Source organism: Vidua chalybeata, chromosome 15, assembly GCF_026979565.1.
Source record: "Vidua chalybeata isolate OUT-0048 chromosome 15, bVidCha1 merged haplotype, whole genome shotgun sequence".
NCBI lineage: Eukaryota > Metazoa > Chordata > Aves > Passeriformes > Viduidae > Vidua > Vidua chalybeata.
Genome location: NC_071544.1, coordinates 2,467,390 through 2,488,100, shown reverse-complemented (window position 1 = coordinate 2,488,100; position 20,711 = coordinate 2,467,390). Strand labels below are relative to the sequence as shown.

At 55.8% G+C, this 20,711-nt stretch overlaps 4 protein-coding genes and 1 pseudogene across 5 annotated transcripts; 4 read left to right on the top strand and 1 right to left on the bottom strand.

The window, feature by feature from the left end:
• Positions 1 to 292: 292 nt before the first annotated feature.
• LOC128795468 (protocadherin beta-15-like) lies at positions 293 to 3,305 on the top strand. The gene has a single exon (XM_053956207.1). It carries the CDS (start codon positions 419 to 421, stop codon positions 2,858 to 2,860), a length of 2,442 nt encoding a protein of 813 aa, XP_053812182.1. The 5' UTR covers positions 293 to 418; the 3' UTR covers positions 2,861 to 3,305.
• Positions 3,306 to 4,757: 1,452 nt separating this feature from the next.
• Positions 4,758 to 8,618, top strand: LOC128795469 (protocadherin beta-4-like). The gene has a single exon (XM_053956208.1). It carries the CDS (start codon positions 4,873 to 4,875, stop codon positions 7,312 to 7,314), a length of 2,442 nt encoding a protein of 813 aa, XP_053812183.1. The 5' UTR covers positions 4,758 to 4,872; the 3' UTR covers positions 7,315 to 8,618.
• Positions 8,619 to 9,217: 599 nt separating this feature from the next.
• Positions 9,218 to 12,912, top strand: LOC128795875 (protocadherin beta-15-like). Its single transcript, XM_053956956.1, has one exon. It carries the CDS (start codon positions 9,342 to 9,344, stop codon positions 11,781 to 11,783), a length of 2,442 nt encoding a protein of 813 aa, XP_053812931.1. The 5' UTR covers positions 9,218 to 9,341; the 3' UTR covers positions 11,784 to 12,912.
• A 1,404-nt stretch (positions 12,913 to 14,316) lies between these two features.
• LOC128795873 (protocadherin beta-15-like) lies at positions 14,317 to 16,814 on the top strand (annotated as a pseudogene).
• A 191-nt stretch (positions 16,815 to 17,005) lies between these two features.
• Positions 17,006 to 20,640, bottom strand: LOC128795877 (uncharacterized). 2 transcript variants are annotated; one of them, XM_053956960.1, is made up of 2 exons: positions 19,361 to 20,640; positions 17,006 to 19,005 (listed from the first exon to the last, which is right to left on the bottom strand). In XM_053956960.1, the coding sequence occupies exons 1-2, from the start codon at positions 20,633 to 20,635 to the stop codon at positions 18,943 to 18,945; spliced, it is 1,338 nt and encodes a 445-aa protein (XP_053812935.1). In that variant the 5' UTR covers positions 20,636 to 20,640; the 3' UTR covers positions 17,006 to 18,942. The 2 variants fall into 2 exon arrangements, with proteins under 2 accessions (XP_053812935.1, XP_053812933.1); XM_053956958.1 differs by having other exon boundaries at positions 19,361 to 20,631.
• Positions 20,641 to 20,711: the final 71 nt, after the last annotated feature.

Below are 20,711 nucleotides of genomic sequence, written 5' to 3'. Positions count from 1 at the left end.
CGGGGCGAGCGGCAGCGCGGGCTGCGGGCGGCTGCAGTCCCAGCGCGCACCGCTGGGTGGTGCCCTCGGCCAAGGCGGCGCCGAGCGGCTGCGGCAGCGGAGGCGGCCGAGCCCGGAGCGGCCGAGCCCAGCCCAGCCCAGCCCAGCCCAGCCCAGCTCAGTTCAGTTCAGCTCAGCTCAGCTCAGCTTAGAGCAGTTTAGAGGAGCCCAGCGCAGCCGGGCGGAGGTGGCAGAGGCTGCGGAAGGGATTGCAGCCGCTGCCGGGACAGCCCGGCTGCTTTACGGAGCGCCGGCAGAATCTGAAGCAGCGAGAGAAGACGTGCGCCTTCCACTTCGCCGCTCCCCGCGGGGAATCCGCCGGCACATCCGCGAGACCGACACCGGCCGCCGCCGCCGCCGCCGCCGCCGCCGCTGCGCCATGGCGCTCGCAAGGCAAGTGCTTTGTCTCTCTGCTTTCCTCTCGCTGCCGCACGCTCGCGCCGAGCCCATCCGCTACTCCGTAGCCGAGGAGGCGGAAAGCGGCTCCCTGGTGGGCCAGCTGGCGGAGGATGCGGGGCTGACGCCGGCGCAGCTCTCGGCTCGCCGCGCCCGCCTGGTCTCGGAGGACGGCCGGCAGCATTTTCGCTTAGACCGCGCCTCCGGCCGCCTCGTCGTGGCGGCGAGGCTGGACCGGGAGGAGCTCTGCGGCCAGTCCGCCACCTGCATGCTCCCCTTCGAGCTGCTGCTCTCCAACCCCCTGCAGTTCTTTCGGGTCGAGGTGGCTCTGGACGATATCAATGACCACTCACCTGTTTTCCGACAAGATCGAGTCACTTTTAAGATTCCCGAGACGAGCGATCCCGGCTCTCGTTTCCCACTGGAGGTGGCTCGGGACCTCGATATTGGTAGCAACACAGTCCAGGAGTACAGCATCTCTCCTACGAACGAATATTTCAGTGTCTCCTATGGGAGTCGGAGTAATACTGACAAATATCTGGAACTTGTTTTGGAAAAGCCACTAGATAGAGAGGAGCATGCTGAGATGGGTTTCCGTGTTATTGCAGTGGATGGGGGCTCTCCTCCTCGAAGTGGGACCATTGAGATCTCTATTATCATTCTAGATGCAAATGACAATGCTCCCATATTCACCCAGGAACGTTATATTGCAAAGGTTCTGGAGAACATGCCAGAAGGCTCTGTAGTTCTGACTGTGCTGGCAACAGATCCAGATGCAGGACTTAATGGTGAAATTTCCTATGATTTCGGTGAAGCCGTTGGACAGAGTGACTCAGCCTTTGTGATTCATTCCATAACAGGTCAAATTAAAAACACAAAGCCTCTGGACTTCGAGGCAGAAGAATCTCACGAGCTCAGTGTGAGGGCCACAGATGGTGGGGGTCTCTCAGCAATCTGCAAAGTGCTGGTGGAGGTGGTGGATGTGAATGACAATGCCCCAGAGCTGGTGGTCAGTTCCTTCAGCAGTCCCCTCCCCGAGAACACAGTGCCCGGCACGGTGGTTGCCCTGTTTGCGGTCAGGGACCGGGATTCTGGTGCCAACGGGAAGATCTCCTGTGCCCTCGAGGATCAGCTCTTCTTCTCCCTGCGGCCAGCCTATAAGAATTACTACGAGCTGGTGACAGTGAGCGCGCTGGACCGCGAGGAGACGCCTCGCTACATCCTCAGTGTGAGGGCAGCAGATGCGGGGTCGCCTCCTCTCACAACCACCCAGACCTTCAGCGTGGACATCTCCGATGTCAATGACAACGCCCCCGTCTTCAACCAGACCTCCTACACCATGTACGTGCGTGAGAACAACGTCCCCACGGTGTTTGTTGGGGCCGTCAGTGCTGCAGATGCTGACGTGGGGCTCAACGCCAAGGTGACCTATTCCCTGGCCCCAGAGCAAGGGGCAGAGCGGCCCTCGTGCTCCTGCATCTCTGTGAACTCTGAGAACGGGCACGTGTTTGTGCTGCGGCCCCTGGACTACGAGCACTTGAGGCAGACCGAGGTGACGGTCAGTGCCTCTGACGCGGGCTCTCCTCCCCTCAGAGCCAACGTCACCGTCCGCCTGGTCGTGCTGGACGAGAATGACAACGCACCGCTGGTGCTCTACCCAGCCCAGGACAGCAGCCCAGCGTCCAGTGAGCTGGTGCCCGTGTCGGCTGAGGCGGGCTACCTCATCAGCAAAGTGGTGGCCGTCGATGCTGACTCGGGACAGAACTCCTGGCTCTCCTACCACCTGCTGAGGGCCACCGACCCAGGGCTGTTTTCCGTGGCCCTCCAAAGCGGGGAGGTGCGTCTGAGGAGGCCGGTGACAGAGAGAGACAGCGTCAAGCAGAAGCTCCTTGTCCTGGTCAGAGACAACGGCAAGCCCCCGCTGTCAGCCACGGCAGCTCTGAGCGCTCTCCTGCTCAAGGACTTCTCCGACGTGCGCCTCCCGCACAGCAGCCCGGCCACAGAGGATCAGGACGGCTCCCTGACCACCTATTTAATCATTTCCTTGGTCTTTGTCTCACTCCTCTTCCTCATCTCCACCGCAGTCTTTGTCGCTCGCAAGGTCTGCAGGAGAAAGCAGCTGAAGGCTGGCCATGTGCTTTATGGTGCCGACAACTTGCAGAGCGGCCTGGCCGATGCAGCCGCTGCAGGGAGCCTGCCCCGCGCCTATTGCTACGAGATCAGCCTCACTACGGGCTCGGGCAACAGCGAGTTCAAATTCCTCAAGCCCATCCTGCCCAGCCTGCCCCCACAGCACTGCGCCGTGGGCCAGGGCCCGGATGAGGAACAGGATTTCCCCTGTGTCCCTGTCAGCACAGAGGACACGGCCCCAGACAATGCTGGGACTCTCTCTGCAGGACAGTTCAATGCTCTGTCCTTTAACTGACATGGGTTCTGCACAGCTGGAGGCTTCATGGCCCATGGGAGGAGGGGATCCAGGCCGCAGCAGGTGGCCATGGTTCCTCCAGAGTATATCTGTGTTTGCAAGTGATTCAACCAACTTTCTGCAAATTCTGTTCAAAATAATTGTCTGCTACTCCTGAAGCATTGAAGGAAATAAAAGAAGCCAACGTCCTCTCATTCTCTAATGGGATTCACCTTTGCTACTGCCCTTTCGAACAGATTTCATGTTTGTGGTTAGCCCTCCATGTGTGTTCTGCCTTCTCTGTCTGTCTGACAAGACAGAGGATCTTTTTATTCTGGTCTTCAAGACAATGTCACTGTTGGCCAAACAAATCCTATCCTCACTGAAATGCGAAAAGGCTTTTTCCCAGCTCTGGAAAGCAAGGAAGTTGAGAGTAGTAAGTGGCAATGTCACGTGGGCACTAGGCCCTTTCTTCCCTGGATTCTGGATGTATCTTTCTGAGATGGGAGCTCTGTGTGCAGACATTGAATATCTGCAGATGCTTCAGTAGTGCTGCATGGTGAAGCCGGGCATTGCTCCCACCCAGCCATTACAAAACAGGCAATGCCAGCTCAGCAGGCTAGGCAGGTCTTTGGACCCTTTAACAACAGCAGTCTCGCCTTCCTTATCTAGCTCAGAGCAGGGCAGCAAAATGCACAACAAAGTCTTCCTTTGGTGTACAAGAAGGCCTTGGGTGTTCTCTCACCTCAGGATTAGCTTGGAAATACAGGAGCACAAACAGTGTTAGGGTAGACTGTAATTGAATAGAGCTGTAGAATCATGTTCATTGTTTTTGAATGCATTTGAAGGAAAGCTCCAAAAACACTAAACCTCAAATATTGGAAGGTAGAGGCAAGAAGATCTTTATAAAAGAAGACATTCAGATTGGTCTTTTCATTGCTTTTTCTGCATCCCAAGATTCCTTGATGGGAATAGAAAGCTGTCCCTGCATGGTTTTCAGTGTTTCTGTAAGAGCATTTGCAGTCCCATGTTTCCCTTTCTCCCCTGAAATGTACTGAGCACTGCACTGAACCCGTTCCTCTAGAGAAGTAGTGCCACCCCATCTAGAATTACTGGTTGTTTGAATGATGACTGTGATGCATGAAATACTCAGAACGTCTCCCTCACGCTGTGGTGTGCTGAAGTTAGACAGTTTAACGTTGTAAATTGGCATAAGTCTGAGATTAGAAACTGAAAAAATATGTTACCTTGAAATAAAGAGAATACACTGACTCCTTTTGTGGTGGCAGAAGTCTTTGTAGAGGCATTCCGTGTCGGGAAGCCCTGTCAAGACTTTTCAAAATTATGCGAGTTACTTTCTCACTGTGTCCCTTGTCTGAAGCAATGATGGGTGGGTGCAGTTCCTGAGTGTGCAGATGCAGCCGGGAGAGTGTTCATTGGCATTCCCATGCGGTCACCATCGCGCTATCTCTGCTCGGTTTCTCCTGCTGCGGGGTGATGCTCTGTCCTTGTGGACTCAGTGTCGTCTTTAGGCTGTCGTGGTTAAGGCCGCGTTCCGTTCCTGGCCCGGCTGTCTCGGTGGGTTCGGAATCGCGGGCCGGGGCGAGCGGCAGCGCGGGCTGCGGGCGGCGGCGGCTGCAGTCCCAGCGCGCACCGCTGGGTGGTGCCCTCGGCCAAGGCGGCGCCGAGCGGCTGCGGCAGCGGAGGCGGCCGAGCCCGGAGCGGCAGAGCCCAGCCCAGCCCAGCCCAGCCCAGCCCAGCCCAGCCCAGCTCAGTTCAGTTCAGTTCAGTTCAGCTCAGCTCAGCTTAGAGCAGCTTAGAGGAGCCCAGCGCAGCCGGGCGGAGGTGGCAGAGGCTGCGGAAGGGGTTGCAGCCGCTGCCGGGACAGCCGGCTGCTTTACGGAGCGCCGGCGGAATCTGAAGCAGCGAGAGAAGACGTGCGCCTTCCACTTCGCCGCTCTCCGCGGGGAATCCGCCGGCACATCCGCGAGACCGACACCGGCCGCCGCCGCCGCCGCCGCCGCCGCTGCGCCATGGCGCTCGCAAGGCAAGTGCTTTGTCTCTCTGCTTTCCTCTCGCTGCCGCACGCTCGCGCCGAGCCCATCCGCTACTCCGTAGCCGAGGAGGCGGAAAGCGGCTCCCTGGTGGGCCAGCTGGCGGAGGATGCGGGGCTGACGCCGGCGCAGCTCTCGGCTCGCCGCGCCCGCCTGGTCTCGGAGGACGGCCGGCAGCATTTTCGCTTAGACCGCGCCTCCGGCCGCCTCGTCGTGGCGGCGAGGCTGGACCGGGAGGAGCTGTGCGGCCAGTCCGCCACCTGCATGCTCCCCTTCGAGCTGCTGCTCTCCAACCCCCTGCAGTTCTTTCGGGTCGAGGTGGCTCTGGACGATATCAATGACCATTCGCCTGTTTTCAGGCAAGATCTAGTCAATTTTAGGATCCTGGAAACAAGTGAACCTGGTTCACGTTTCCCGCTGGAGATGGCTCGGGACCTCGATATTGGCAGTAACGCAGTCCAGGAGTACAGCATCTCTCCCGCGAACGAGTATTTCAGTGTCTCCTATGGGAGTCGGAGTAATACTGACAAATATCTTGAACTTGTTTTGGATAAGCCACTAGATAGAGAGGAGCATGCAGAGATGGGTTTCCGTGTTATTGCTGTGGATGGGGGCTCTCCTCCTCGAAGTGGGACCACCGAGATCTCTATTATCATTCTAGATGTAAATGACAATGCTCCCATATTCAAACAAGAGCGTTATATTGGAAGGGTTCTGGAGAACATGCCAGAAGGCTCTGTGGTTCTGACAGTGATGGCAACTGATCAGGATGCAGGAGTTAATGGAGACATCACCTATCAACTAAGCGATGCAGTGGGACAGGAAGACTCAGCATTTGTGATTGATCCCATAACTGGTGAAATAAAGCTCACAAAATCTCTGGACTTCGAGGAAGCAGAGCATTATGAACTGCGTGTCCAAGCCACGGATGGTGGGGGTCTCTCAGCTATCTGCAAAGTGCTGGTGGAGGTGGTGGATGTGAATGACAATGCCCCAGAGCTGGTGGTCAGTTCCTTCAGCAGTCCCCTCCCCGAGAACACAGTGCCCGGCACGGTGGTTGCCCTGTTTGCGGTCAGGGACCGGGATTCTGGTGCCAACTGGAAGATCTCCTGTGCCCTCGAGGATCAGCTCTTCTTCTCCCTGCGGCCAGCCTATAAGAATTACTACGAGCTGGTGACAGTGAGCGCGCTGGACCGCGAGGAGACGCCTCGCTACATCCTCAGTGTGAGGGCAGCAGATGCGGGGTCGCCTCCTCTCACAACCACCCAGACCTTCAGCGTGGACATCTCCGATGTCAATGACAACGCCCCCGTCTTCAACCAGACCTCCTACACCATGTACGTGCGTGAGAACAACGTCCCCACGGTGTTTGTTGGGGCCGTCAGTGCTGCAGATGCTGACGTGGGGCTCAATGCCAAGGTGACCTATTCCCTGGCCCCAGAGCAAGGGGCAGAGCGGCCCTCGTGCTCCTGCATCTCTGTGAACTCTGAGAACGGGCACGTGTTTGTGCTGCGGCCCCTGGACTACGAGCACTTGAGGCAGACCGAGGTGACGGTCAGTGCCTCTGACGCGGGCTCTCCTCCCCTCAGAGCCAACGTCACCGTCCGCCTGGTCGTGCTGGACGAGAATGACAACGCACCGCTGGTGCTCTACCCAGCCCAGGACAGCAGCCCAGCGTCCAGTGAGCTGGTGCCCGTGTCGGCTGAGGCGGGCTACCTCATCAGCAAAGTGGTGGCCGTCGATGCTGACTCGGGACAGAACTCCTGGCTCTCCTACCACCTGCTGAGGGCCACCGACCCAGGGCTGTTTTCCGTGGCCCTCCAAAGCGGGGAGGTGCGTCTGAGGAGGCCGGTGACAGAGAGAGACAGCGTCAAGCAGAAGCTCCTTGTCCTGGTCAGAGACAACGGCAAGCCCCCGCTGTCAGCCACGGCAGCTCTGAGCGCTCTCCTGCTCAAGGACTTCTCCGACGTGCGCCTCCCGCACAGCAGCCCGGCCACAGAGGATCAGGACGGCTCCCTGACCACCTATTTAATCATTTCCTTGGTCTTTGTCTCACTCCTCTTCCTCATCTCCACCGCAGTCTTTGTCGCTCGCAAGGTCTGCAGGAGAAAGCAGCTGAAGGCTGGCCATGTGCTTTATGGTGCCGACAACTTGCAGAGCGGCCTGGCCGATGCAGCCGCTGCAGGGAGCCTGCCCCGCGCCTATTGCTACGAGATCAGCCTCACTACGGGCTCGGGCAACAGCGAGTTCAAATTCCTCAAGCCCATCCTGCCCAGCCTGCCCCCACAGCACTGCGCCGTGGGCCAGGGCCCGGATGAGGAGCAGGATTTCCCCTGTGTCCCTGTCAGCACAGAGGACACGGCCCCAGACAATGCTGGGACTCTCTCTGCAGGACAGTTCAATGCTCTGTCCTTTAACTGACATGGGTTCTGCACAGCTGGAGGCTTCATGGCCCATGGGAGGAGGGGATCCAGGCTGCAGCATGTGGCAATTGTTCCTCCAGAGAAAATATGTTCTCAATTGTCATAGCCTAGTTCCTGCAAATTCCAAGTCAGTGTAAAATTTGTCTTCCTCTCCAAAGACAAAATTGCAGAAAAAAAGGTATTGTGATTCTCTCCCTCAGACAATAGTCTATTGCTCCTCTCTCACAGCCTTTTCTGATAGGCTTTAATAATGCACTCCCAGCTTTGTTCTTTGTCTCTTGGTCTCAGACCAGACCTTGGACTTCCTATTCTTTTTATAGCTCAGTGGCACAGTTCCATAGACAAATCTCACACTGGAGGAAATTAAACCAAGCCCCTTTCCCAGAGAAGCAAGGTAGTTCTGAATACTGTGTCATTATGTTCTATTAGCATCGGGCTTTTTCTTTCCGGGTTCTGGATGTCTCTGTCTGAGATGGGTGGGCTCAGTGTGTTACACTTTCTTCTCAGTATATCTCTCTGTACGGCCATGGTTCATGTGCAGGTGCTTCACTAGCGCTGCCCAATGAAAGGGTGAGTTTCTCCCATCCAGCCATTACAATACAGGCAATTCCAGCTCTGCATGAAAGTAGACTGGAGTTTTGATCCTTCCAGGGCTCAGGAGAGCATACCAAAACACAGCAGAGCAGCAAAACGCGTAACAAAAAGCTTCCTTTGGCCTATAAGTGAGCATTTGTTGTTCTGTCTCCTTGGAATTGCCTTGGAAATATAGCAGTGTCAGGTCAACCTGTGTTTGGAGAGTGTATAACTGTACAGAGTCATGAAAACTTATGCATCATCTCTGGGGGCATGAAAATCAAAGAATTTCCTGAGGGTAAAATCAAGTACTTGAACGTTTGAAAAAGATTGGAAATAGGAATTTGAGTTTTATTTCCTCATTTTGTTAGATAATTCAGTGCTTTGTTGTTGGGGCTAAACACAGATGACTTTTCCATATGTGTTATAGCATTTGCATTCTCCATTCTGCCCTTTCTCCTGCTCTCTGAACTGTGTTTGAGCATTACCTTGCCTGTTCCTCTAGACGAATGCCACCCCATCTAGAATTGCTGGTTGTTTGAATGATATCTGTGCTGCATGTAATTCTTGGAAAGCTTCCCACACACTGTGTTGGGCTGAAGTTATACAGTTTAACAATGTAAATTGGTATGACTCTGGGTTTAGAAACAGAAAAAAAGTGTTAGACTGAAATAAACAGAGCATCGTACCTCCTTTAGTGGAGACAGAATCCTTCCTAAAGACGTTCTCTCTGAGAAATCCCTGTCAAGACTTTTTAAAATTCTGCGACTTTCTCACTGTGTCCCTTGTCTGAAGCAATGTTGGGTGGGTGCAGTTCCTGAGTGTGCAGATGCAGCCGGGAGAGTGTTCATTGGCATGTCCGTGCGGCCACCATCGCCCTATTCTTGGTCGGTGTCTCGTGCTGCGAGATGAGGCTCTGTCCTTGTGGACTCAGTGTCGTCTTTAGGCTGTCGTGGTTAAGGCCGCGTTCCGTTCCTGGCCCGGCTGTCTCGGTGGGTTCGGAATCGCGGGCCGGGGCGAGCGGCAGCGCGGGCTGCGGGCGGCGGCGGCTGCAGTCCCAGCGCGCACCGCTGGGTGGTGCCCTCGGCCAAGGCGGCGCCGAGCGGCTGCGGCAGCGGAGGCGGCCGAGCCCGGAGCGGCAGAGCCCAGCCCAGCCCAGCCCAGCCCAGCCCAGCCCAGCCCAGCCCAGCCCAGCTCAGCTCAGTTCAGTCAGCTCAGTTCAGCTTAGAGCAGCTTAGAGGAGCCCAGCGCAGCCGGGCGGAGGTGGCAGAGGCTGCGGAAGGGATTGCAGCCGCTGCCGGGACAGCCCGGCTGCTTTACGGAGCGCCGGCAGAATCTGAAGCAGCGAGAGAAGACGTGCGCCTTCCACTTCGCCGCTCCCCGCGGGGAATCCGCCGGCACATCCGCGAGACCGACACCGGCCGCCGCCGCCGCCGCCGCCGCCGCTGCGCCATGGCGCTCGCAAGGCAAGTGCTTTGTCTCTCTGCTTTCCTCTCGCTGCCGCACGCTCGCGCCGAGCCCATCCGCTACTCCGTAGCCGAGGAGGCGGAAAGCGGCTCCCTGGTGGGCCAGCTGGCGGAGGATGCGGGGCTGACGCCGGCGCAGCTCTCGGCTCGCCGCGCCCGCCTGGTCTCGGAGGACGGCCGGCAGCATTTTCGCTTAGACCGCGCCTCCGGCCGCCTCGTCGTGGCGGCGAGGCTGGACCGGGAGGAGCTCTGCGGCCAGTCCGCCACCTGCATGCTCCCCTTCGAGCTGCTGCTCTCCAACCCCCTGCAGTTCTTTCGGGTCGAGGTGGCTCTGGACGATATCAATGACCATTCGCCTGTTTTCAGACAAGATCGAGTCACTTTTAAGATTCCAGAGACGAGCGAACCCGGCTCTCGTTTCCCGCTAGAAGTGGCTCGGGACCTCGATATTGGTAGCAACACAGTCCAGGAGTACAGCATCTCTCCCGCGAACGAGTATTTCAGTGTCTCCTATGGGACTGGGATTTCAGGCAAGAAGTATCTTGAACTGGTCTTGGAAAAGCCACTAGACAGAGAGGAGCATGCAGAGATGGGTTTCAGTGTTATTGCTGTGGATGGGGGCTCTCCTTCCAGAAGTGGGGCCACCCAAGTAAACATTGTAATTCTGGATGCAAATGACAATGCTCCCATGTTCACAAAGGAGGTGTACATTGGAAAGGTGTTGGAGAACATGCCAGCAGGCTCTGTGGTTCTGACTGTGCTGGCAACTGATCAGGATGCAGGAATTAATGGGAACATTTCCTATGATTTCGGTGAAGCAGTCGGCCAGAGTGATTCAGCCTTCGTGATTGATTCCATAACTGGTGAAATTAAAATCACAAAACCTCTGGACTTTGAGGCAGAAGAATCTCACGAGCTCAGTGTGAGGGCCACAGATGGTGGGGGTCTCTCAGCAATCTGCAAAGTGCTGGTGGAGGTGGTGGATGTGAATGACAATGCCCCAGAGCTGGTGGTCAGTTCCTTCAGCAGTCCCCTCCCCGAGAACACAGTGCCCGGCACGGTGGTTGCCCTGTTTGCGGTCAGGGACCGGGATTCTGGTGCCAACGGGAAGATCTCCTGTGCCCTCGAGGATCAGCTCTTCTTCTCCCTGCGGCCAGCCTATAAGAATTACTACGAGCTGGTGACAGTGAGCGCGCTGGACCGCGAGGAGACGCCTCGCTACATCCTCAGTGTGAGGGCAGCAGATGCGGGGTCGCCTCCTCTCACAACCACCCAGACCTTCAGCGTGGACATCTCCGATGTCAATGACAACGCCCCCGTCTTCAACCAGACCTCCTACACCATGTACGTGCGTGAGAACAACGTCCCCACGGTGTTTGTTGGGGCCGTCAGTGCTGCAGATGCTGACGTGGGGCTCAATGCCAAGGTGACCTATTCCCTGGCCCCAGAGCAAGGGGCAGAGCGGCCCTCGTGCTCCTGCATCTCTGTGAACTCTGAGAACGGGCACGTGTTTGTGCTGCGGCCCCTGGACTACGAGCACTTGAGGCAGACCGAGGTGACGGTCAGTGCCTCTGACGCGGGCTCTCCTCCCCTCAGAGCCAACGTCACCGTCCGCCTGGTCGTGCTGGACGAGAATGACAACGCACCGCTGGTGCTCTACCCAGCCCAGGACAGCAGCCCAGCGTCCAGTGAGCTGGTGCCCGTGTCGGCTGAGGCGGGCTACCTCATCAGCAAAGTGGTGGCCGTCGATGCCGACTCGGGACAGAACTCCTGGCTCTCCTACCACCTGCTGAGGGCCACCGACCCAGGGCTGTTTTCCGTGGCCCTCCAAAGCGGGGAGGTGCGTCTGAGGAGGCCGGTGACAGAGAGAGACAGCGTCAAGCAGAAGCTCCTTGTCCTGGTCAGAGACAACGGCAAGCCCCCGCTGTCAGCCACGGCAGCTCTGAGCGCTCTCCTGCTCAAGGACTTCTCCGACGTGCGCCTCCCGCACAGCAGCCCGGCCACAGAGGATCAGGACGGCTCCCTGACCACCTATTTAATCATTTCCTTGGTCTTTGTCTCACTCCTCTTCCTCATCTCCACCGCAGTCTTTGTCGCTCGCAAGGTCTGCAGGAGAAAGCAGCTGAAGGCTGGCCATGTGCTTTATGGTGCCGACAACTTGCAGAGCGGCCTGGCCGATGCAGCCGCTGCAGGGAGCCTGCCCCGCGCCTATTGCTACGAGATCAGCCTCACTACGGGCTCGGGCAACAGCGAGTTCAAATTCCTCAAGCCCATCCTGCCCAGCCTGCCCCCACAGCACTGCGCCGTGGGCCAGGGCCCGGATGAGGAGCAGGATTTCCCCTGTGTCCCTGCCAGCACAGAGGACATGGCCCCAGACAATGCTGGGACTCTCTCTGCAGGACAGTTCAATGCTCTGTCCTTCAACTGACATGGGTTCTGCACAGCTGGAGGCTTCATGGCCCATGGGAGGAGGGGATCCAGGCTGCAGCATGTGGCAATTGTTCCTCCAGAGTATATCTGTGTTTGCATTTGGTGCAGTGAATTTCCTGAAAATCAATTAAGAATAAATATCTTCCACTCCAAGAACCCATGGCGAAAGTAAAGGAAGCCTCATTTCTCTTGCTTAGTCACTTACGGATTTCTTTTTTTTACTGCCATTTCTATCAGGCTTTAACTGTGTGGTTAGCATTTACAGCTATGCTCTTGTTTCTCTTCCTGTCTGACAAGACAGAGGATGTTTTTATTCTGAGCTTTAGGACAAGGTTGCTGTAGGCCTCACTAATCGCATCATCACGGAAATGCAAAAAGCTTTTTCTGGGCTTCAGGAAAGCATGGAAGTTGCGAGTACTGTGTCACAATGTCATGTGGGCACCAGGCCCTTTCTTCCCTGGGTTCTGGATGCCTCTTTCTGGAATGTGAGATCTGTGTGCTTTGCTTTCTTGTCGCTATGTTTGTCCATGCAGACACTGAATATCTGCAGATGCCTCAGTAGTGCTACCTGGTGAAGCAGGGAGTTGCTCCCACCCAGCCATTGCAGTACAGGCAATGCCAGCCCAGCAGGGAAGGAGGTGCTTAGGATCCTTTCAGTACAGCAGTCTCCTGTTCCTTATCTAGCTCAGAGCAGGGCAGCAAAATGCACAACAAAGTCTTCCTTTGCCTCACAAGTAGGGCTTGGGGGATCTGTGACCTCAGGATTGGCTTGGAAATACAGGAGCACAAACAGTGTTAGGGTAGACTGCTGTGCTGCGGTTTTTGCTTTAAGTTTGTGTTTGCCCACTATTCTCCTCCCTAATCTTCTCCCCTCCTGAGTTACCAATCTCCCCAAGCCCTTGCCTAACTTCCTCTTTCCCAGGCTGTCAATCCTCCCTATCCCGATGCCTTTTTCCAGAGTGTTCCTTGTCTATCTTGTAGTATTGGATATCCCATTTGTTGCTTTGTATTTTCCCCCTGCCCTGCTCTCCCTGATAGGTTTATAGAATGTTAGTCCTGCCCTAGATTCCTCCCCTGCCATGCCCTCATTGGTTAGTCGCCCTGTACCACTCCCCCTATAAAAACGTCTGCAGAGCCGGCCTGGGTTTTGTCTTGGGGTCCCAGGTTGTGGACCTAATAAATCGATCCAGCTTTACCCCAAGTCCCGTGTTGTCATTATCTGTTCCTGCGCCAGACCAAGCGATAACTGGGAATAGCAGAGCTCACGGGGGGAAGGTCACGCGCCTGCTCTCGCTGCCCAGCACGATACAACAGCGCACTGCGACAGTAAACTGTAACTGAAAAGGGCTGCAGAAATAGGTTCATTATTGTTGAATGCATTGAAAGGAAACCCCATAAATACTAAAAGATAATTCTTGGAAGGAAGAGTAAAGAAGAACTTGAAAAGAGACATTGAGATTGGTCTTTTCATTGTTATTCCTGAATCCCAAGACTTCTTGATGGAACTAGAAAGCTGTCCCTGCATGATTTTCGGTGTTTGTTTTGGTACATTTGCATTCCCATATTTCCATTTCTCCTCTGAAATGTACTGAGCATTTTACTGAGCCTGCTCCTCTAGAGAAGTGCCACCCCTTCTGGAATTGCTGGTTGTTTGGATGATGTCTGTGATGCATGAAATACTCGGAAAGCTTCACACACGCTCTGTTCTGCTGAAGTTACACAGTTTAATGACTTAAACTGGTATGACTCTGGGTTTAGAACCTGAAAAAATATGTTAGGCTTAAATGAAGAGAACATCGTACCTCCTTTAGTGGAGACAGAATTCTTCATAGAGACGTTCACTCTTTGAAATCCCTGTCAAGAGTTTTTAAAATTCTGCGACTATCTTTCTCACTGTGTCCCTTGTCTGAAGCAATGTTGGGTGGGTACAGTTCCTGAGTGTGCAGATGCAGCCGGGAGAGTGTTCATTGGCATGTCCGTGCGGCCACCATCGCCCTATTCTTGGTCGGTGTCTCGTGCTGCGAGATGAGGCTCTGTCCTTGTGGACTCAGTGTCGTCTTTAGGCTGTCGTGGTTAAGGCCGCGTTCCGTTCCTGGCCCGGCTGTCTCGGTGGGTTCGGAATCGCGGGCCGGGGCGAGCGGCAGCGCGGGCTGCGGGCGGCGGCGGCTGCAGTCCCAGCGCGCACCGCTGGGTGGTGCCCTCGGCCAAGGCGGCGCCGAGCGGCTGCGGCAGCGGAGGCGGCCGAGCCCGGAGCGGCAGAGCCCAGCCCAGCCCAGCCCAGCCCAGCCCAGCCCAGCCCAGCCCGGCTCAGCCCAGCCCGGCTCAGTTCAGCTCAGCTCAGCTCAGCTTAGAGCAGCTTAGAGCAGCCCAGCGCAGCCGGGCGGAGGTGGCAGAGGCTGCGGAAGGGATTGCAGCCGCTGCCGGGACAGCCCGGCTGCTTTACGGAGCGCCGGCAGAATCTGAAGCAGCGAGAGAAGACGTGCGCCTTCCACTTCGCCGCTCTCCGCGGGGAATCCGCCGGCACATCCGCGAGACCGACACCGGCCGCCGCCGCCGCCGCCGCCGCCGCCGCTGCGCCATGGCGCTCGCAAGGCAAGTGCTTTGTCTCTCTGCTTTCCTCTCGCTGCCGCACGCTCGCGCCGAGCCCATCCGCTACTCCGTAGCCGAGGAGGCGGAAAGCGGCTCCCTGGTGGGCCAGCTGGCGGAGGATGCGGGGCTGACGCCGGCGCAGCTCTCGGCTCGCCGCGCCCGCCTGGTCTCGGAGGACGGCCGGCAGCATTTTCGCTTAGACCGCGCCTCCGGCCGCCTCGTCGTGGCGGCGAGGCTGGACCGGGAGGAGCTCTGCGGCCAGTCCGCCACCTGCATGCTCCCCTTCGAGCTGCTGCTCTCCAACCCCCTGCAGTTCTTTCGGGTCGAGGTGGCTCTGGACGATATCAATGACCACTCACCCGTCTTCCCGAGGAACGAGTCACTTTTAAGATTCCAGAGATGAGCGATCCAGGCTCTCGTTTCCCGCTGGAGGTGGCTCGGGACCACGATATTGGTAGCAACACAGTCCAGGAGTACAGCATCTCTCCTACGAACGAGTATTTCAGTGTCTCCTATGGGACTGGGATTTCAGGCAAGAATTATCTTGAACTGGTCTTGGAAAAGCCAGTAGACAGAGAGGAGCATGCAGAGATGGGTTTCAGTGTTATTGCTGTGGATGGGGGCTCTCCTCCCAGAAGTGGCACTACAGAAGTGAAAATTGTCATTCTAGATGTAAATGACAATGCTCCCATATTCACACAGGAGGTGTACATAGGACGAGTTTTAGAAAACATGCCCGAGGGCTCTGTGGTTCTGACTGTGCTGGCAACTGATCAGGATGCAGGAATTAATGGACAAATTTCCTACCAGTTCAGTCGGGCAGTAGGACAGATTGACTCTGCATTTGTGATTGATTCCATAACGGGTGAAATTAAAATCACAAAACCTCTGGACTTTGAGGCAGAAGAATCTCACGAGCTCAGTGTGAGGGCGACAGATGGTGGGGGTCTCTCAGCAATCTGCAAAGTGCTGGTGGAGGTGGTGGATGTGAATGACAATGCCCCAGAGCTGGTGGTCAGTTCCTTCAGCAGTCCCCTCCCCGAGAACACAGTGCCCGGCACGGTGGTTGCCCTGTTTGCGGTCAGGGACCGGGATTCTGGTGCCAACGGGAAGATCTCCTGTGCCCTCGAGGATCAGCTCTTCTTCTCCCTGCGGCCAGCCTATAAGAATTACTACGAGCTGGTGACAGTGAGCGCGCTGGACCGCGAGGAGACGCCTCGCTACATCCTCAGTGTGAGGGCAGCAGATGCGGGGTCGCCTCCTCTCACAACCACCCAGACCTTCAGCGTGGACATCTCCGATGTCAATGACAACGCCCCCGTCTTCAACCAGACCTCCTACACCATGTACGTGCGTGAGAACAACGTCCCCACGGTGTTTGTTGGGGCCGTCAGTGCTGCAGATGCTGACGTGGGGCTCAATGCCAAGGTGACCTATTCCCTGGCCCCAGAGCAAGGGGCAGAGCGGCCCTCGTGCTCCTGCATCTCTGTGAACTCTGAGAACGGGCACGTGTTTGTGCTGCGGCCCCTGGACTACGAGCACTTGAGGCAGACCGAGGTGACGGTCAGTGCCTCTGACGCGGGCTCTCCTCCCCTCAGAGCCAACGTCACCGTTCGCCTGGTCGTGCTGGACGAGAATGACAACGCACCGCTGGTGCTCTACCCAGCCCAGGACAGCAGCCCAGCGTCCAGTGAGCTGGTGCCCGTGTCGGCTGAGGCGGGCTACCTCATCAGCAAAGTGGTGGCCGTCGATGCCGACTCGGGACAGAACTCCTGGCTCTCCTACCACCTGCTGAGGGCCACCGACCCAGGGCTGTTTTCCGTGGCCCTCCAAAGCGGGGAGGTGCGTCTGAGGAGGCCGGTGACAGAGAGAGACAGCGTCAAGCAGAAGCTCCTTGTCCTGGTCAGAGACAACGGCAAGCCCCCGCTGTCAGCCACGGCAGCTCTGAGCGCTCTCCTGCTCAAGGACTTCTCCGACGTGCGCCTCCCGCACAGCAGCCCGGCCACAGAGGATCAGGACGGCTCCCTGACCACCTATTTAATCATTTCCTTGGTCTTTGTCTCACTCCTCTTCCTCATCTCCACCGCAGTCTTCGTCGCTCGCAAGGTCTGCAGGAGAAAGCAGCTGAAGGCTGGCCATGTGCTTTATGGTGCCGACAACTTGCAGAGCGGCCTGGCCGATGCAGCCGCTGCAGGGAGCCTGCCCCGCGCCTATTGCTACGAGATCAGCCTCACTACGGGCTCGGGCAACAGCGAGTTCAAATTCCTCAAGCCCATCCTGCCCAGCCTGCCCCCACAGCACTGCGCCGTGGGCCAGGGCCCGGATGAGGAGCAGGATTTCCCCTGTGTCCCTGTCAGCACAGAGGACATGGCCCCAGACAATGCTGGGACTCTCTCTGCAGGACAGTTCAATGCTCTGTCCTTCAACTGACATGGGTTCTGCACAGCTGGAGGCTTCATGGCCCATGGGGGGAGGGGATCTGCCGGAGCCTTCCCCGGATTGGGGTGACTCCGGATGGTGGTAAAGTCTCTCCTCCAACCCGTGCCTTCAAAGAAAGACTCAGTAGTCTTCAGTCGTCCGGTCTCAAGGTAGTTTATTGCATGTTATCTCAAGGCACCCACACTCCCTGACATTGTCCCTGACTCTGTCTGTCCCCGTCTCTGGCTGTCCCCGTCTCCCCTCCCCGAGGGGCTGGTGCCATCTTTTATATCACACATTACGTATTAGGTGTTTATAGTTTTTCCCCAATGCCTACTACCTATGTTGAACAGTGACTTTCTACTCTAACCCAATCTGTGAGTGCCAACATCACCAAGAACATGGAGAATAGGAAGAAGAAAGAAGGAGGACAGGGCACGCCCAAATCCCTCCATCTTAGAACTTCTGACCCCCATGTACAAAACTCAGACCCCCCTGTACAAGGCCTAAAACCCCCCTGTACAGCACTCAAAAATTCTACCTTTCACTTTGTGACTACTTCTACTATAATATCTAAACTTTTGTGATTTCTTGTTCTTCCTGCAAGGTTGGTAAATTGTTCCATGGGTCAAGCTCAAGACCACAGGGGTCCCTGGCCGCCTGCCAGGGTCTCAGAGGCTTCTGCCCTGGGCCCAGAACATCCAAGAGTGTCTGAGGGACACCTTGGGTTCCGACATCTCCCCCTCCTGTTTGCACCAAGAAGACCTGTCTTGCCACTTTGTCCATGACACGCCGAGTGCATAGAAAAATGCACGGCAGAACAAGCAGGAGAACTAGAAACCCTATAAGAATATAAAATGCTGTCTTCAAAAACTCCCTCCACAATGGTGAGAGACTAAAAAGGTTGATGAAGTCATCCCACCATGATCCTGTAACCTTTTGCAATTTGTTGATGCTATTTTGCATTTGTTTTATGTTTTCATGGATGGATTTCGAATGATCAGACAAGTTCATGCAGCACATTCCCTCAAATTCTTCACACCCATGTCCGTGTGATAGCAGCAAATAATCAATTGCCGCCCTGTTCTGAAGCGTTGCTTGTCTCGCACTGTCGATATCTGTTAACATGTCGCTCAGTGCAGAGGAAATGGCATGAGTGTGTTTGCTCAACCAACACGCTATGTGGTCCAGTTGTGTCAAGGCCACCCCCGATGCTGCTTGGGGTGAGAAAATTGCTACTGCAATTCTCCGAGCCTTGTCCCAGGTATAAACTTCATCATTACAATTTGGGCCATATTGTTCAATGGATCTTATTTTTCTGTGTGACTGTTCCCTCAAAATTTTCAAATTGGGTGTTATCAATGAGAGTTCTCCAATGCTGCATGGACCGCCCCTGATTTTTGCAGGGATAGCAGGCCAAATTCTGTCCCCACAAATTAAGAAAATTCCTTTTGGTAAAACGGTTGGATTCTGGAGGGATAGTTTGCTCATCATCTTGGTGTAATTGCACCAGGATGATGCATTTCTGTAAAAGGGCTGGTTTGGAGTGACATCTATCGTGTGGTTATCTGTCTCTGTCACTCCTGATGGGTTGAATATGATGCAAAATTTCATTCTTGTTGACCCAAAGATGTCCAATTCCTGGGGTTCGAAATGAGCCACAGGAAGGAACTGTGTCCAGACATGCCATCCTTCCATAGGATCCGAAAAAGATTTCAGAACCTTTGGAGGGATGTTCTTTGGGATCGGCCATTCCTTCACCGGCACACCTACCAAACATGTCGAGAATGGTTTCCCTGGCCTTGAATGAGTCAGACAAATGCTGTCCAGACCTGCTGCCTTTGCCAAAGTTTCCCACACATTTCCCTTTGGCTGTCTCATGGGAAAATGTGCCCTATTGCTCATGGCAACAGGCAAAAGAATGAAGCACATGAACACTATCTGTCTGAACCCCATGCCCATGTCCTCACTCTCTGCGAGAAACCTTGCAGTGCAGCAACACCCGAATGACACTCGAGTCCCAAGAAGAACCCCAAGTCTCTGAGTTGTCAATCGTTGTCTGATGAGATGTTTGCAGCGCCGTTGTCTGCCTTCGTTTGCGTGCCTGTGTCTTTGCTTCTTGGATCTGCGTCCGCCCTGGTATCTGGCTCTCAGCTCCTCCAGGGATCTCCTCCATGCCTTTTGCCATACAAGAGCCTGGGTGTCTGTAAGAACTGATGTTGCAAGATATTTAAGATCATAGGGTGTTAAATCATACATACCAAAAATGCTCTTCAACATTTGTTTGAAGTACGGTGATGACAACCCGTTGTCTCGGATGGCTTTGGCTAAGTCTTTGATCGCACCACGATCCAGGCGTTCCCACCTTGGGTTTTGTCCCTGAGCATCATAGCTCACTGGCATCATGATGTTTCCCGAGCCCTGCAATAAACCTTTTTCCTTTTCTAATTCTGCTCGAATGTCCTGCCAGTCTAGCTTTGCGTTCGGTAAAGCTGGAAATTTTGTGGGTACTTGCCTGTAGAGTGGAGTTATTTGTTGTGATCGAGGCTTTGGTGCAGCAGAACTCACCGACATCTGTGGCATCTGCAAGGATGAGGGCTGGGTGATTGCGGATGAGAATGGAACGTCTGCTGCAGAGGGAAACACACGGCTGCCCTGTACTGTTTGAGAAATTTTCGAAAGATGAGTCAGCAGCTCTGAATGTGACTCCAAGGCTGTGGTCAGATACTGTAAAAGAAACTCAACAACTCCTTTTGATATTATAATTGACTCTCCCTGACGTGAGGGATCAGCAGACCTTGATGTTGGAATTGTCCAGACTGGGACACCCTCCGAAGCAGTAATACATACAGTATCATCCTGTTGCTGCGCCTCAGCAGGAGTGTCCTGAGTCTCATGCCGTTCTGGAATCAGCGGAGGTTCCTGCTGTCGTGCAGGTGTAGTCTTCCTCGCCCTAGACTTCTTCTTATATAAAACTGGAAAAAAGTGTTGCAATGTTACAGACCCACCACTGGGTGGCGCGATGGCTTGGGCAACCGGCTCCGGCAAAACCTCCTGCAATATTGCGGTTCCGCCACTGGGTGGCGCTGTCGTCTGACCGGCTGAGGTCGGCACTGCAAAAGACTCGGACGTTTGTTCCCCTATCTGTATCTCTGATAAATCCCTGTGCAATTCTTGTAACAATTGATTTACACTTGCAAATCCCGCAGTCTGGGATGTCGACTCTTGCTGTATCAACTGTTTCAGCTTTACAATGTCTGAGACTGGCTGGGATTGGCTGTGGGCACAGGCTGAGTGCGCATGAGTCGATTGCCGTGGGAACGGTGTGGAGGCGGTGCCCTGGCAAACGTTTGCACCCTGGACACGCCCCATCTCTGCCTGTGTCACCACGGGGGTGTGGACGCTCCCGCCCCGACCCTGGCCGCGCCTCCTTGCTCTCTCCAGCGCAGCCGCGATCTCGGGAGCGCTCTCATCCTCCCCGAGACTGACGTCGCCACCTTCCCGATCCCACTCCGGCTCTGATGTATCCACCCCATACTGCCCATCACTGGGACATGCCTCTCCTGACTCTGTGCCAACGCCCACAACCCGGGCGCGTCGCTTCCGTCCCGTCTGTGCTCGTGTCGCGCCCGCCGCACGCGAGGTGCCCTCCCCCGCCCCGGCTTCTGGGTTTCGCTTCTCCACCAGACGCATGCGCGTTGCCGCTGCCGCGAGACGAGCATTTGCCATAGCTTTTCGCTCTGTCTCAGCCTGCTGCCTGGCCAACGCCGCTGCTGTGGTTTGGGAGCCTTCACCCTGTGCCTGCCGGGCGGCTGCCGCTACGGCAGCGCGGGCTCTCGCCATGGCACGCGTCACGGGACCCTCATGACGCACGACCGCCGCGCCCGCATCCCCCGCCTTCTCACTGGTCCCCTTTGCC

Bases quoted from the DNA above. Each gene is read 5' to 3' on its own strand.
- LOC128795468 (XM_053956207.1), top strand. From the start codon at position 419: ATGGCGCTCGCAAGGCAAGTGCTTTGTCTCTCTGCTTTCCTCTCGCTG.
- LOC128795875 (XM_053956956.1), top strand. From the start codon at position 9,342: ATGGCGCTCGCAAGGCAAGTGCTTTGTCTCTCTGCTTTCCTCTCGCTG.
- LOC128795877 (XM_053956958.1), bottom strand. From the start codon at position 18,754: ATGGGCATGGGGTTCAGACAGATAGTGTTCATGTGCTTCATTCTTTTG.
- LOC128795469 (XM_053956208.1), top strand. From the start codon at position 4,873: ATGGCGCTCGCAAGGCAAGTGCTTTGTCTCTCTGCTTTCCTCTCGCTG.